At 46.3% G+C, this 15,828-nt stretch overlaps 1 protein-coding gene across 5 annotated transcripts; it reads right to left on the minus strand.

The window, feature by feature from the left end:
- Window positions 1-100: 100 nt before the first annotated feature.
- ric8b (RIC8 guanine nucleotide exchange factor B) lies at window positions 101-15,604 on the minus strand. Of its 5 annotated transcripts, XM_076265739.1 has the most exons (12): window positions 15,411-15,604; window positions 14,419-14,466; window positions 13,641-14,264; window positions 11,843-11,952; window positions 9,186-9,336; window positions 8,994-9,089; window positions 8,336-8,480; window positions 7,731-7,875; window positions 7,184-7,303; window positions 3,525-3,588; window positions 988-1,091; window positions 101-392 (listed from the first exon to the last, which is right to left on the minus strand). In XM_076265739.1, exons 1-11 carry the CDS (start codon window positions 15,498-15,500, stop codon window positions 1,029-1,031), a joined length of 1,656 nt encoding a protein of 551 aa, XP_076121854.1. In that variant the 5' UTR covers window positions 15,501-15,604; the 3' UTR covers window positions 101-392; window positions 988-1,028. The 5 variants fall into 5 exon arrangements, with proteins under 5 accessions (XP_076121854.1, XP_076121861.1, XP_076121849.1 ...); XM_076265746.1 differs by having other exon boundaries at window positions 101-1,091; window positions 11,843-11,937; XM_076265734.1 differs by having other exon boundaries at window positions 101-1,091.
- Window positions 15,605-15,828: the final 224 nt, after the last annotated feature.

Below are 15,828 nucleotides of genomic sequence, written 5' to 3' on the forward strand. Positions count from 1 at the left end.
ACCAGAAATAGAGCATGCAGTGTACAAAGGCATTAGGGAAGTAGTACTAATGGTCTTTTAACAGTTCTGTAGTCTCTTAACAAACAACTGAGCACAAAAGTCACAGAAATGTCATTTATTCTCTAGTTTCTTCATTGTCGGTTTAGCAAACAATATACGTATAAAAAAAAAATCATTTCAGGTTGTGTAGAATTAGAGTACATTTTAAGAGAGAAAAATAATTACAAAAGCACCCACATACACATTTATACAGAGGACATTCAGAGCTCCCTGGAGAAGGGAGGGAGCGAGATCAAGTAGGCCCAGTGAAGAGTCCGTCTGGGGGAGGAATGGTCACTTCCACTGGGGGAGTTATAGGGGCAGAGGGGCACCTGGGTGCTAAGACCAGCAGTCTCACAAAAAAAGAGAGAAGGGACAAAACGGATTGTCATAAAGACTGACCAGAAGAGCAAATTCTTTAGGAGACTGGTGGATGGTTTTTGATTTTTTTTTTTCTTCTCTTGAATATGTCATCTCTAGTGGCTGTGTACATGATGCAAGTCTAAGGTGAGGCATTAACTCATTTGCAATTATATACAAAATATACACACACACAAACAATAGCTTCTGTTCTTTTCAATAAAGATGTGCTCATATATGGTCAGAAATGCCAACATCCTTGCAGGATAACTTATTTTCCAGGACCCTACTAGCTAGCTCATTACAGTTCCAAGACCAGACTTCATCAGTCACCTGGGCACCACATCAGAGCAACAAGTAATACTCTTGGGAGAGAAAGGCTATTCATTCACCATTCAGACCAGTCTACATCAGTTTAACAGTTCACCGCAGGAGAGCTTTAGAAAAGAAACTAGGTCTCCTAACTGAGATAGGCTGTACAATAAGGTATTCAAAAAACAGAAGGGGCAAAATATGTACCATACGTTGGAATACAGCTAATTTAGTGGGGCAGTTTAGCATAAACAATTGTCACTTTATGATACATACCTGCAAACTCAGAAGGGCTGAAAAAGGTGACATATTTGGAACTAAATCCATGTTGAAGATTCTTTTTTAGATTTTAACACGTAAACAAAGCATTCTGCTGTACTCTGAGAAGAAAATAACGGGAAAAGCCAACATTAACATTACATACCCATAGGTAGATATTCGAAGCATTCAATAATGCATATTGAATATTATTATTAAATTATAATAAACGTGCAGTAAGCAACATTTAAGTATGCATTTGACATTTTTACAGATTAAAACGGCATAGGCCTACAGTAGGCCTACCAACTGTTTTTTTAATTAAGGCTATGCTTAGCCTAATAAATATCTTGATTATGGAGAATACATTTTCAGACCTGCCACCATTGAAGACATTTCTTGAGTACTACCTCAAATCAGGAAAATAAATGTAGGCCTATCACGTTGGCCTTCAGCAGCTATGCATCCAAAAGAAAAAAAACACACCAATGTTGCCAATCTGTTTTAAAGCCTAAAGGCCCATTCACACACCAAGAACGATAACGATAACTATAACCATAACGATAAAAGCGTTCACACTGAACAACGATAAACAAAGTATCTCCTTGTGTTAATGAATGTGACGGCTAAAATTCGATGGGTTCTGATTGGCTATAGGCATTTTATCGTTGTGAAAATCGCTCTGAAAGTGATCCCCAACGATATCGTTCTTCATGTTATCGTTATAGTTTATTTGTGGACGTCGTCATTCATATTAACGAGAACGATTTCTGGTCTTTATTCTATCATGTCAGGTCTATAATTATCTCTTTTCAATACATTATTATTTGATATTCCTTTTGTGAAGATGTTATGTCATGTCGGTGTCTTTCTGCGCTAATAATCAAGAATTATGGTCTGTATGCTACAAAGAAAATCAAATAAAACACCTATCATTGAGCAGCTCGAAATATTTTGCTATGTCCACTTTCAGATTTGTTGCAAATAGCTACATTTGGCCTTGGAAAGGTCTGCGCTCCCTGAGAACTCAACCATCAGCGACACATGGGAAATATAATGCTAACTGAAATTAAATAACTCATGAACAAGCAGTACCTTTCCAGGACAAAATTAAACTAATAGGCCGAGGTAAATTCACAATCGCACTTAGTGCAGATTATTTTTATTTTGCAAAGGAATTGAAAACGTCCAGCTGCGGGAATGCTACTTTGACTTGTTAAGCACGAGGCTGAAGAATTTAGGACTAGATTCCCAGCGAGGGCAGAAGAAAAGTAGCCTAACAATCAGATGTTTTACCTCGAGTCTATAGTCAGATACACTTTAGTGCAGCATGGGGCATAAAGTGCTGCAGGCAGGCTATGCGTAACAGAAAGTGAGAGATAAAGCCCGCCCTCAGAAACAACTGATAGGTAGGTCTGCAAAAATAGCACAAAGAAAAGCCAACCATGCCTGTCAATTATCTGTCTGTCTTGTCTCCTTCTCTCCCTATCACTCTCGCATGAAATCTGAATCAGTCTCACAAATAAAATAAAAAACGTGAATGTCGCCGAAAAGCCACTAGTTTGCAGGTATGTTGATAAAAGCATCATAGTTGGTACAAAAACGCACAAAGGGATTCTGATCCATAGACATTAAATGAGGTCCGATCAGATCCAAAACTATAGGTGCTTCAAATTCAGCCACTTTTTTCTTTTTCTTTTTCAAAATGGCCAACAAATATGGGTTTTGTCTGATTAGGGTTTCCTACCATTTGATGCTTTTATCATAAAACGATCAATTGTTATGGAAATTTTTGTTTAACAGCCCACTATTAACAACAAAATCATACAAGAAAGTTGGATTCCAACACCATGCATTTTCTGGTTTGAAGTGTGGAACAAAAGAGAGGGGGAAAAAACAAGCTTGAGCCACAAATCGTTCTCTATGGCTCCAACAATCAGTCTTCACTACACCCACCAGGCATTAAAAAGGCACAGTGCCCAATACATCTTTAATAACAATTCCTATGTAAGTCTTCAATACGCAAATCCTGAATAAGCCATACATAAACCAACACTGATATATGTTCAGACACATGTCATGTACAGAAAGCTTGTGTTTACAACTTGTTTTGGGAATGTAACCATAGTACTCATAGTACATAGTAGTGTAAAGCAGACTGATTTCTCTCCTCTTCTAGTTCAGTACTCTAGTCTTTGGTCAAATCCTGACTTGTCAGCTGTGAGGTGCTGCTGGCTGTTTCTGTTGGTTGGGTTTTGTTTCCCATCAGTTAAGCCAGCTCAGTATTGACAACTTGGCAAAAAAAGGGCGAGAGCTTTGATTTAAATGTGACTGATATCAACTTGAGAGAGATGAGTCTGCTCCTTCTGTGTGTGCAGCCTGGATAAGGTGTGAGCCTGCCTGAGTGTGTGTGCGCACGTGTGTGTGTGTGGCAGGCAGGCGGGGGCCATGCAGGCAGTGGCGCAGCAGAAGTGTGAGACAGGAAGACGGAGTGAGGGGTGAGGCAGCGGTCAGTCTGAGTCTGAGTCACTGCTGTTGTCAGCGCAGGCCCTTACGGTCTCCTCGAGGGGCGCCAGTGTGCCGTCCTTCCTCACGCCCATGGGCTTGATCAGCTGCTGCCTGCACAGAGAACACGCCGCACAGAGCCGTAGACAGTCAGACAGCATGTACAATATAATAACGTATAATAGTAATGTTTCCCTGTGCGAATATAATTCAGTCTACTTTTGGTATCATCCTCAAATTTATTTTGATGGAATATAGCCATGTTATAGCCCTGTTATTTCTACTAGCTGTACAGGCTTTGTTCTATGTAAGTGTAAGGAAAGTCCTTCACAGCATGACCGTCAACTATATTTTTAAACGACAACATTTAGCATATACTGTAGGTAAGCTTTTGTTAGTGAAAAATAGGCTGTTTGTGATGTCTGGATGGTTCACCTGGGCAGCTCACCAGTTTTAGATCAAAACTTCATAATGTTTCAGAGATTGCTATCTGGATACACTATTGTCCTGAATATTACTACCACACACTCACAACATTCACCAAGACAATGATTGGTTTCCAGGAAAAGTTTCCTTTGGGGAAAAAAACATATAAGTGTGTAAACTGCATGCTGCCTTTGTAATCAGCCAACACCAATAACGAAAATACATTCAAGACCAGATGAGTACCTTTGACCTTTCCCATTTAAAAAAAAAATGTCAGAGACATATCTGACATAGACAGACAATGGCCAACTTGCTACCCATGATATCACATGAGACGTTTGAGAAGCAGCCAATGTTCTTTCTCCGAGGGCCAAAATTGACAGAACTTGACTCCACCGCTTGTGGTGGAGGCTCGGATGAAAGGACAAAGACATACTTTGGGAAGTGACTGTTAGCCTTAAGCCAGACGTCTTATCAACAAAATAACCAGCCAACGGTCCCAAAGCAAATCAAAATCCAGCGTTTAGCATTTTTCATTAAGGAACAGAAGAACACAAGAGTGGATCGCAGCTGTGCAACTACATCACGACCGACCAGCAAACAGTGTGCTTTTACTGGTTTTTGTTTTCCTTTTTCTAAGGAGTGACTTCAGTAAGGACATTTGTTTGTCTAAATGCGTCATTTGAGCAATCATCAGCCCTCCAATACCTCATTAGTGCCAGACACTATTGTTTGATGGCTTCACCACCTTGGAAGGTTCTGGACTTTTGGAAGTTGGACTGAAGTATGTTTACGGACGAGTTTCTAATTTGGAGAATGCTTAATCCAAAGAGCATGCCGATTGTCCAGCTAGGAGGGGAGTAAACAAGTCTGAGGGGAACGCTAACATCATCCCTTTAGCTCATGGAGCTCCTGGGCCTTTGTGTCTGGACTGCCTGGGCTACTTATTCTCTCGGCCAGCTCCAGCTGCCCACCGCGTGGCCACTGCACACTGCCCACTCAAGCCTCCACTCTCTCTCTCTCTCTCTCTCTGAAGAGGCCTAGCCAAGCGCAGTGTTAAACAGCTTTGCTTCTCCTGTCCACCCCTGCGTTCATGCGCACACTCTCACACACACACACCTAACCTTTTTTTCCAGGAGACGGCCAATCCCTCACTATCCTTCTAACACCCCCACACACACACACCTCTCCTCCCCCCATCAGTTTAATTACGGGATCAGTGCCCATTCTAATCTCCTCAAAGGCTGGGCCTCCCCTCGCCGCTAATCCAATTAGATCTGCACCGGGTGGCTCCTGCGCACCCTCAGATGATTCAGTCCAGCATTATCCAATCAAAGCACTCCCTAAGATGATTTATCTGTGCATTATCCAATCCAAAGCATCACCAAAGAGAGGCTCGTTTGCATTTATTTGCAGGCCGCACACAGGGACCCAGGATACAAATACACTTGTAATTTGCTGATGCTGATGCACTTTTACTGAGGAAATCTCGGGCCTGTGTCTAGGGATCATGTTAAGCATGTCAACACCTTCAGGCGGTTTCAAGTAACTGCCAACTTCCTTACAAGTATTTACTTCAATACTAGCGTGTGCAGTAACTGACTGAAAACGGTTGTTCAAAACAAGGCAATATTTTGGTACCCTTTCCGATTAGTTGCTTACAGTATATGCCTCTCAACTGCACTTTCTGCAATACTGACGGTTGTCAAATTGATTTCTCTGACCACTCATTTATGTCCAGAGCATCTTAGCATCAGGGTTGTGCAAAATTCCAGAACTGAAACTGGCTCTTAAATTCCAATTCAATTCTTGTATTTCACTTGCATTTCAATTGAGGTAGCAAACAGGAAGCAATTCGAATTTTGCACAACCCTGCTTAGCATAGTAGACCAACTGCTCAGATTTGAAAGACACACAAGCACAGTTTGGTCAACTCCTCTTTACTGAATGCCTTTCTAGGATCTATCCAGCACTCAGAGTGGTGGAAGGAGGGTCAGGAGATGAGGGACAGATAACAACCTCCATGAGCAAAAACCACCAACCGCAGACAAAACAAGACTCCTTGACACCGCTCTAGAAAGTGATTCTCTGTGTGTGTAAGTGTGTGTGTGTCTCAAGGGTTTGTTGGTGTGTGTGTGTGTGTGTGTGTGTGTGTGTGTGTGTGTGTGTGTCTCTCAATGGTTTGTTGGGAGTCAGTGCTAATTGGACGGCGAGTTAAGCAGCAGGGGGAAGCACATTCTTTGAGGGCCTTGACCATCACCCAAGAGCCCACAGCGAGGAGCTCTGTTAGCAGCCTCATCTCTCTATCTCTCTCCTTCTCAACCTCACACTCTTTCTCTCTCTCTCTGTCTCTCCCCCCCCCCCCCCTCCCCCCAGCCCCATCCTCTACCTCCCTCTAACAACTCTTTCACAGTGGCAAAGAATAGACAAGGTGAAAGGAAGGAGATGATCTTTCGCTGAGAGGAATCTGCCTCTTCTGGGCACACGCTCCTCATTACAACTACACCACACGCACACACAGACACAAACAGAGACACAGAGAGAGAGAGACACACACACACACACCTTAATTGAGCCTATGTCTCACTCGAGCCCTGCTCCAATGGGCCGATGTTTGGGCCCGTGTGTGCTGAATGGAGGCCAGTGTGAAAGAGGACACGTATGTGATTAGGCGCTGAATGTAGCCCATAATGCCGCCGGGCCGGCCACCACTCCCCAGCAGCCAATTAGCCGATAATTAGCGTGGCGGCGGCTAACGAGAGCAAGCGGCCTGAATGAGACGGCAGCCGGCGCTGCAGATTCCTGCTCTAATGAAACCGTTGACAGGGAGCACTCGCTTGCTCCGTCTCTCTCAGCGCAGGCCTGCGTCTCCTCACCTGTGTGTGTGTGTGTGTGTGTGTGTGTGTGTGTGCACAGACAAGAACGGTCACAACAGAAAGGACAGCTCTCAGAATCTTGACTGTCTTTGAGGGGAGCAGGGGTCAGTGCAAGACTGATGTTGGAGAGGCTGCACGCCTACAGGAACCTGATGGTGGATTTGTACTCACTGACTCAGAACGCTTCCATCCTCTGACTGTCAACAGCAAACTGAGTCAGTGGGAGCATATCAAAACCATGCTTACATACATCTGCACAACATAGGGTGTGAATGACCCCCCACAGCTCTTCCGAGATGTTTCAAGCTACATCAAATGAACTGACCGTGACACTGACACAGTTTTGACCCCAACCCCACCTGGCTACGCAGTCCTCTGGTGATGTTTTCAGGTGGCGGGGACATTACCTGGACAGCTGGTCGATCATGTTGACGAGCTTCTGGGCCTCGTACTCCTTTTGCTCCTCGGTCATCTCATCCATGGGGTTGGCCCCCAGCTCCTCTACGTGGCCCGTGATGGGGTTGATGCTGAGGAGGAGGAGGAGGAGGAGGAAGACGAAGAGGAGGAGGAGTGGGTTAGACAGCAACCGGCAGACAGTCAGCCAGAAGACATCACAAGACTTTGTTTCCAATTGGAATACACAGTACTGAATAAACACCAGCACAGCAAAGGATGGACCAGCTGTCTTAATCGTCCAGCCGTTTTAGGGGGTGTTTATCATATTAAGAGAGGGGGCTGGAATGTTGACTGGTGAACATTTAAGCACCACTTGGACATTCAGCCGAGAACCTTGGCTCCATTCTACAGGAGGTGACCTTATACTCTAATGACTAATGTTTAAACCGTTTGAACACTTTATTTTGGGTTACATGAACTGTTTGAAGTTCACTGCCAAAAGAAAACAAATTATCTTTTCATTATTTTTGTCCACTTTACTCACATGGAAACACTTACTATGGTTTGGCCTCCTTGTACTCGTCCGTGTCAGAGTCTTCGTCTTCTGAGTACTGAGTCTCCCCTCGGCCTCCCGCCAACAGCCCGCGAGACAGCAGCAAGCCTGCAGCACTGCCATAGCCTGTGTACTTCACCAAGTTATCCACTTCATACAGGGCCCCGCACGCACGCACACACACACGCACACACACACACACACACACAAAACACACACACGATTATCTACAGCTCTAGAGTTTATGGGAACATTATGTGCAGTGTGTCTTCACTCTCTCAAATAAACGATGCATGAAATGTGGACTAGATTAGTTCTACAGTCTGTGTAACTCAAACAGTGAACTCTTCTCTTTCACTGCCACTTCAAAAGTGCACATGCCAACCTCCTGATTTCTTTAGCAAAACATAGCTCCATCTCTCTCCCCATCTTCTGTCTGCATCTGTTGTCCATCTCTCTATCTCTCTCTATCTCTCTCTCTCTCTCTCTCTCCATCCTGTTGTCCCCCTCCACCTTCTGGTATCATATACTTGCTCTCTCCTTTTCCCCTCCATCAATCATCCCACCATCCCCTCTTCTCTCCCTCTCTCCCTTCATCCCTCTCTCTTACCGCTCTCTTTGCAGAGGACGAAGAGGAACTCGGCGGCGCTCTGCTTCACGCCCATGTCCACGTGGGTCATCAGACGCACCAGCTTGTTGCGGATGGTGGTGCCCACCTCCGGCCGGCTCGACACATCCTTCAGCGGAGGCAGCACCTGCGGACCAACCCCACCACACACACACACACACACACACACACACACACACACACACACACACACACACACACACACACACACACACACACACACACACACACACACACACACACACACACACACACACACACACACAACACACAACACACAACACACAACACACACACACACACACACACACACACACACACACACAGTCACCACCAATCACCTTGCAGACGCCAACTGTAACTGTAACAATGGGATTGTGACACGGCAAAACATGGCCCATGAAAGTCAATATAGCATGTCTATCTGTTCCTAATTGACACAGATTTGCAGAAAATATCTTAGGGGACCTTAAGTTGTTGCTTCTTATTGCATTAATTCAGTCACTTTTCTTCATCTATACTGCTGTCTTTGAAGGCTGCAGCTATACCTCAGGTACAGGTGGGACCCTTCTCCAGCAGTGTATGAGAAAACCGTGTTTAGTTTCCTACATGAGTGCTTTTTGGACCCTCCCATCCTTACCCTGGCCTTGATGTATCTGCGGATTTCTCGGTGGTATCTGGAACTTTCCGCCAGCAGGCTGAGCACTGGCGTCAGGCCCTCTTTGTAGTTGGAGCCCTGTGTGCAGAGAGAAACTCCTGAGTCTCAGAAACATGACAGGAAGGGGTCGGGGGACCTGTAGCACAACTCACTGCAGTCATCATAGCGTCTTACCCGGTCAACGCGCTTCTCCATGAAGTCCAGTAGCACCTGAATGGCGGCCATGTTCTTCCCGCCATCCTCCTCCTGTCCGAGCTGCACGGGAATGTCGATGAGGACGTCCAGGCACGACGAGGGAATGTTGCTCAGAAGGTTAACAGCATGGCTGTCATGAGGACAACAGAGGAGCATTATGAAGCTTCCAGGCGCTCCAGTGCAAAACTACTACAGCACAGGATCAGTGTGATGTTAATCCCTCATGTTACATTACATTACATTACATTTGGCTGACGCATTTTTAACCAAAGCGACTAACAACATGGTAACAGTTAAGTTTTAAAGCAATTCTCTCAACAATTTTAGGACAATTTAAAAACGGTAGAGTACAGTAAGTGCATCAGTGAGTGCTGTTTTTAAACAGTTGAGTGTCAGTTCAAGACGGCTGGTAAGTGCTAGCATCAGCAAGACTTGTTGTAAGTGGTGCTATGAGAGGAGATGTTCTCTAAAGAGCTGGGTCTTCAGGAGTTTTTTGAAAATGGAGGGATGTCCCTGCCCTTGTAGGAACTGGCAGTGTGTTCCACCAACGAGGAACAACAGATGAGAAAAGTTTGGATTGGCCTGAGCGTACCGGTGGTAGAGCTAGACGTCGTTTGTCTGAGGAGCGCAGCGGTCTGGAGGTAGCGTACGTCTGTATGAGGGCATTCAAGTAGGTGGAAGCAGAACCGGAGACTACTTTGTAGGCAAGCGTTAGAGCCTTGAATTTGATGCGGGCAGCCAGTGTAGCTGGATGTCCACTATGCAGGACTGATATGAAGCAGCATTCGCCTGCTTAGATCTCATCTCACACTGGATGTCATGAAATACCTTGAGATTGTGGAAGAACTTTCTACATCGCAGTCTTCACACAATCCAAACACAACGTGATGGCAGAATCAGACGTTTCTGTGTGCTGCCGTACCAGAATGGGTGGTAATTATAAACACAACTTAATGACTTCTTAATGACGATGCTCTCAATGACTTCTCACAAATGCACACTGTGGCAAAAGTCATGTAAATCTCTTAGCTGGCCCAGCATGCAAAGGGCAAACATATATTTGCATTAGGCACACAGTGGTGGCTACACCCAGCAGCTGTGGTGCACATCTCTGACGTCAGACCAAAAGAAAAGAGAGAGAAAAAAAGAATGTCATGCCTCTACACTCACTCGCTCACCAGGCGCCGCTTACAAGGCGTCCAAAACAAAAGCAGATCCCCAGCTAGACAGCAGTGGGGTCCATCAGGAGGACAAAGCAGGCCAGAGCCCTGACCTGGCCAGGGTCCATCTCAGCACATTCTGTCTCCCAACTGGGAGACCCGGACGGGGGCGGGGGGGGGGTTTGCTTTGTGGACTGAGGACATTCTAGAGAGGTAGGGATGGGAGGGGGGTTAAGGGGGTGCCACAAAACACCAGCCTACGTCAGCTGGCCAGAGCGTGGGGGAGAGCACGGAGGAGACCGCGACGTGCCTCATGATGGGGCACACAGGGGTCATTAATCAGCACTGGGTGACAGACTGTCACTCACGCCCACCACACGCTTCAGCCTTTCTTCTGTGCTTGGTACCGCTGGAATGTTGACCCCCCCCCCCCCCCCCATCCCTACACACTGTATGAAACCCCTATGACCTCTGTCAGACCACTATGACATCAACTGGCATAGATTAATTAATGGTCAACTCGGCTTGGGCCTTTGGGTGGTTGTTTAGTGTCAGCATGGAAATCAAAGCACCCACTGATTGGTTAATATGCACAAGCTCACACAAGGGCAAGGAGTGAAACCCCCAAAACCACAACCACAAGCTGGTGTGTGCGTCAAAGGCTAACAGATACAAATAACTTTCACCACAAGGGAAAAAGTCAAATGCCTCTTATTAATACAGTATTGAGTCAAATGAGGACAAATCACTTTGTTATGACGATGGATACGTCACCACCAGGGGGTTGGGGACCGTACAGATAACACCATACTGTGCTTTTATTCAAACAAAAAAAACAAAGTCCGTCATAGGAGAGGTAAACATTAAAGTGAGCAGAAGATAGATTTGTGCAAACTGAACATTCAGTCTCACTTCAGTCTGTGTGAAGTCAATAGCATTACTCTACACCTGCTGCTACACATTGTTACATTACAACATCACAACAACCATCACAAGCAGCAGAACAGAATCCCAACACACTAGAACATGAGAGAACATTGTGGGGAGGACATCTCTTTGAATGTGGGAGGGAAAGTCTTCACTAAACTTCACTAATGCATCATGTGAGGGCAGCTGAGGAGAACTAGTTGTGGAGAGAGGACAGAGGGGAGAGGAGAGGACAGGGGGCAGAGGAGAGGACAGAGGAGAGGGGGGGGGGGTGTCGCTGGACATGAGGAGGGGGTGGAGGAGATGAGAAAGCAGTGTAACAAGAGTGAGAGTCAAAATGACATGAAGTGCTACTAGTGAGAATGAACTGGAGTCAAGGAGAGGAAACAAGAGGAAGTTGAGCATGGGAGAAGAAGGGAGCATGAAAGAGAGATGGAAAGAAAGAGTAAGACGTAAGAAGAGACGGGGGAAGAAAAAAGAACAGAGGAGAGGAGAGAACGAAGGGAGGAAGAGAAGAGAGGGGGTGAGAGGAGCGTTCAGGCCACCCACCTGTGTGCCTCTTCAGTCGTCTCCTCCGTGTGGGTGCGCAGCAGCAGCAGGTGTCTCATGATGGCCACCAGGAGTCGCAACTGGTGCTCAGCGTCCTGACCGGTCAGAGACTGAGAGAGTCAGCAGGGTCACCAACACGCCATCGCCGTGGGCACCCAACACACTCAAGCTTACCCTGCGCTCACGTACCACTGTTAAGTCGCAAAGACTCCATTCTGGCCAAATAATGGGCCAATCAGTGAGTATTGTAGGAATTTTTGGTGACGATACACAAAATCTTCAAGTTTGGGGGAAATTTCGAGGAAAATGTATTTGAAATTGTAAACAACGTAGGTGTGTAGGGTACTTTTCATCAAGCATGTGAGGGCAAGGTAACAACAATTATGATGACAATGATGAGAGTCGATTAGCAATCAAATAAATTATTATGCAAACATAACAATATGATAAAAAAAAAATTATCAGAAATCGCTCAAACCTGAATATCAGCATCTGAACCTGCCTAAACATAGTGTCCTAGTGAGAACACCAATCTAAGGTGCACAGTCGTGTGTATCTGGCTTGGGGTGCAGGGTAGTCAACTAGCTGGCATGGGAGGAGAGGTGTGAGGCCTGTGCCTGTGACCTTCGACACACAACAGGAATTTATGACTCCTGAAAAGAGCGATGTGGTATTTTCTGGGATTGGAAGGACTCCCGTTCACTTCCTCTAGGGGCCAGGCCAACTGAGTGAGAGGCATGGCTGGAGAAAGGGAGCTCAGGCATGACAACTACGGCCTGAAACTACAGGCAGTAGAAAATGCTATCGGCTCAATAGAAAATATCATAGACCCTAACTGCACTTGTTATGCAAACCAAAGCAGACAAATTATCAATTATCAAATTATCAATGATTCGGTGATCCTGCTCTGTGGGCACCAAGTGGCTAGAGGGCAAGTGATACCCATTAAAAATGATCAATCCCATTTAGTAAGGTGATAGTAAGGTATTACTATTACTATTACAGAGGACACCAATGTGAAGACCATGTGAAGCTGACACAGGAGACACAGCAGATTAGCAATAATGAGGAAGACACCTGGCTGTTTCACTAACACACCCAGCTGTTTCACTAACACCTTTCACTAACACACCCGGCTGTTTTCCTAACTAACGCCTTTCTTCTATAACCAGGCCCTGGCCTGATCCTCATCTGAAGGTGAGGGATGAGCTTCAGAGGGGCCGGATAAGAGATCAACTCAGCCTTAAACCTCTCAGGCTGATCCCTGATTAAGCGCGCTTGGAGCGCTGATCTGCTGAGGAGCCGAGTGCAAGGCGCAGTGTTGCCCGACACCGTCGCCACCGACGTTAATCAGAAGCCGCAGGTTGAAGTCCGCAGGTTGCCAGGTGATTAACGAGCTTCTGGGCCATTTGATTTCACACTGGGAAAATGGGCTGCTGATGGCAGATCGGCACAGGCTGGATGACACAGGTTCACCACAGCTGAGTCAAACTTCTACGTGCAGTGGTCGGGGGGGGGGGGGGGGGGGGGGGGTTTTTGGGGGGGTCCCAACACCTTGCACACAGAGGTTCTCAAGACACAGCTGCAACGATTTCTCTCTTACTGACTGGTGATGGCAGATGGATGACCACACTTGACTTTGAACATATACGGACACTGACTGAACACAGAGATGGAAATAATGATCTTTCATCAACAAAGGTCTGATCATCACTCATACAGGACTATGGCAAAGGTTTTCAAAGGAAACAGATGTAGGAGATGTGCCAACTGAGGTGAATTCACACTCAATGCTCACCTCATCACTGGAGTCGGACAGGGTGATGTTGAAGAGGGCCTTGAGGGCCTCCATGGCTCGCTCATTCTCCTGTGAGGGGATGGGGGGTGCCTGGGGATCCAGCGGGGCCACCTTGTAGGGCCCGGCCCAGTGCACATCCAGGGCGCGCTCCAGCACGTCGGTGAGCAGCGCCAAGGCGCGCGGCTCCTTGCGGAGGACGCTCCGCACGTCCGAGCGCAGCGCCGACAGCAGGAAGAGCAGGCGCAGCGAGAAGAGGCCCACCTCGTGCGGCGCCGCCCCTGCCCCGGCCGCGTGCAGACTGGCACAGAGGCCCTGCGCCAGCTGCACGTCCGCGCCCACCTGCTGAGCCTGTGTGCTGTTGAACACCACATTACACAGGCACTTGAGCGCCTCCACCACCACGCGCTCCTCCTCGTCCTCGTCCTGCTGCTCTCCGCCGGTGCCCCGGGGCGCGTCGGGGCCAACTCGTGCCAGCGCTGCAAGGGTTAGGATGCCCTCGCGGGTGCTCACTGGCCCCAGCACGCGCTTGTCCCGAGAGAGGATGCGCAGCGTCTCCAGACACGTGCTTTGGCACCTGGGCTGTGCCACCCGACCCAGGACCCCCAGCAGAGCCCGGCACAGCCGCTAGAGAAAGAGAGAGAAACATGGAGAAAGTGAGCACAAATTCGAGACCTACATTTATGTTTTCAATACGTTTCCAGGGCACCAGGCCAGTGGATCATGGTTTAAGCGTTTTACACAAAATTGGTTTGAATATTTGAAGAAAGTGTGGACTTACTATACGTGCATCCTCTTCCTTCTTATCAAAACTAAATGTGCGACAGTTCTGAAAAATAAAAAGAAGCTTGTTATACACAAAAGACAAAATTTTTACTTACGGTGTCTATAACTACACTTCAAAATGATGATCTAGTGTTTTTGGTCCAGGAAAACCCCCTACTCTCCCTAATCATCGTCACCATTGACGTCAAACTTTGAGCATTATTGGCTATGTTCCAAACCCTGGAGTGGCTTGGCTTGCCTCACTTCTATGAAGTTGACAAACATCAGCCTGTATCAAGATAGAGAAAAACACTTGAAATTTCCCATTTCCTCTGGTCCAGCAAGTACAGTACAGCTATTGAGGTCATGATGGTGGTTTGGCAGACACTCTCTAGGGAACCCACCTTGCACAATAACACTTGAACACAAAGTGATACTCGGAAAGACAACTGGTCCTGGAGCTGTTCCTGTAGCCTATATGTTACGTCTTGGCGATTTAACTTGTGCCACTGTGCAACATTTAGCGAAGACTGCAATGTGACGATGCTAGTGGACTGTTAGCATGCTAAAAGCGATACCACACACTGTAACGTTACTTATCGGTTTGATCACAAATGCAATGTTTCAGTGTCAATGTCCATATAACCATAACTGCGGTCTAATGCCAGTCGTTTAACGTTATCTACACATAAACTTAAAATCATACCTCCATCCATGCTAAGGCGAACTGTCATTCTACACTGACTGACTACATTAATGTTACTTCCTGCAATTTCTTAACCTAGCGTGCAAGCTAACTTGACATTAGGTTGCCAGAATTTGCAACGTCTTACGAGAACGTCGGTAACGTTAACAATGTTAAAGAGTTTAAACCGCGGTATGCCCTAAGCTGTTAAGGACTAATCACATAATGTTGCTGCTGCAAATCGAATGCAGCTCGGTTATACAGGAGATGTTTTGCTAGCGGTTAGCCGAGCAGGCTATGGCAGGGCGACAATATCACGTTACCTCTGTGTTGTATTCATGTAAAAGCCTCTCTATTTCTTCATCGTTCTCATTCTCATTTTCGATCTGTGACAAAATGACGCTTAATTCCATCCTTCTGTTAAGAGAACGTGGAGAATTATTCCAATGAAAAGTGACCCGATGTTTGATGCTGTCTGTTTGTACAAAGGGATCTGTGGACCCCTCCCTTCATATAATGTTTCAACTTTCACCTCTGAACGTCATTCTGGTAAGGCGGCGTCAGAATGAAAAATAGGGCAACTCGACTAATCATAACAAACTCCAGCTTTTCACGTTGGTGTCAAGATAGAGTAAAAGATTATTCTAATGTGACTTGTGTGACATGTTTCAAATAAAGGTTGAAAGAAAGACAGTGATTCATGTCAACTTTCTGGTAGCAACACCTGTTTTCTCTAGTAGC

This window comes from Alosa pseudoharengus, unplaced genomic scaffold (assembly GCF_046254945.1).
Source record: "Alosa pseudoharengus isolate Yale_2024_CS ecotype anadromous, Long Island Sound unplaced genomic scaffold, YU_APseudo_1.1 YU_APseudo_1.1_scf_10, whole genome shotgun sequence".
Lineage (NCBI taxonomy): Eukaryota > Metazoa > Chordata > Actinopteri > Clupeiformes > Clupeidae > Alosa > Alosa pseudoharengus.

Excerpts from the sequence above, each read along its gene's own strand:
- ric8b (XM_076265739.1), bottom strand. The coding sequence starts at position 15,500 with ATGGAATTAAGCGTCATTTTGTCACAGATCGAAAATGAGAATGAGAAC. Across the intron at positions 9,337-11,842 it reads ACGACTGAAGAGGCACACAG|CCATGCTGTTAACCTTCTGA; the intron begins GTGGGTGGCCTG and ends TCCTCATGACAG. Across the intron at positions 8,481-8,993 it reads GCAGATACATCAAGGCCAGG|GTGCTGCCTCCGCTGAAGGA; the intron begins GTAAGGATGGGA and ends GTTGGTCCGCAG.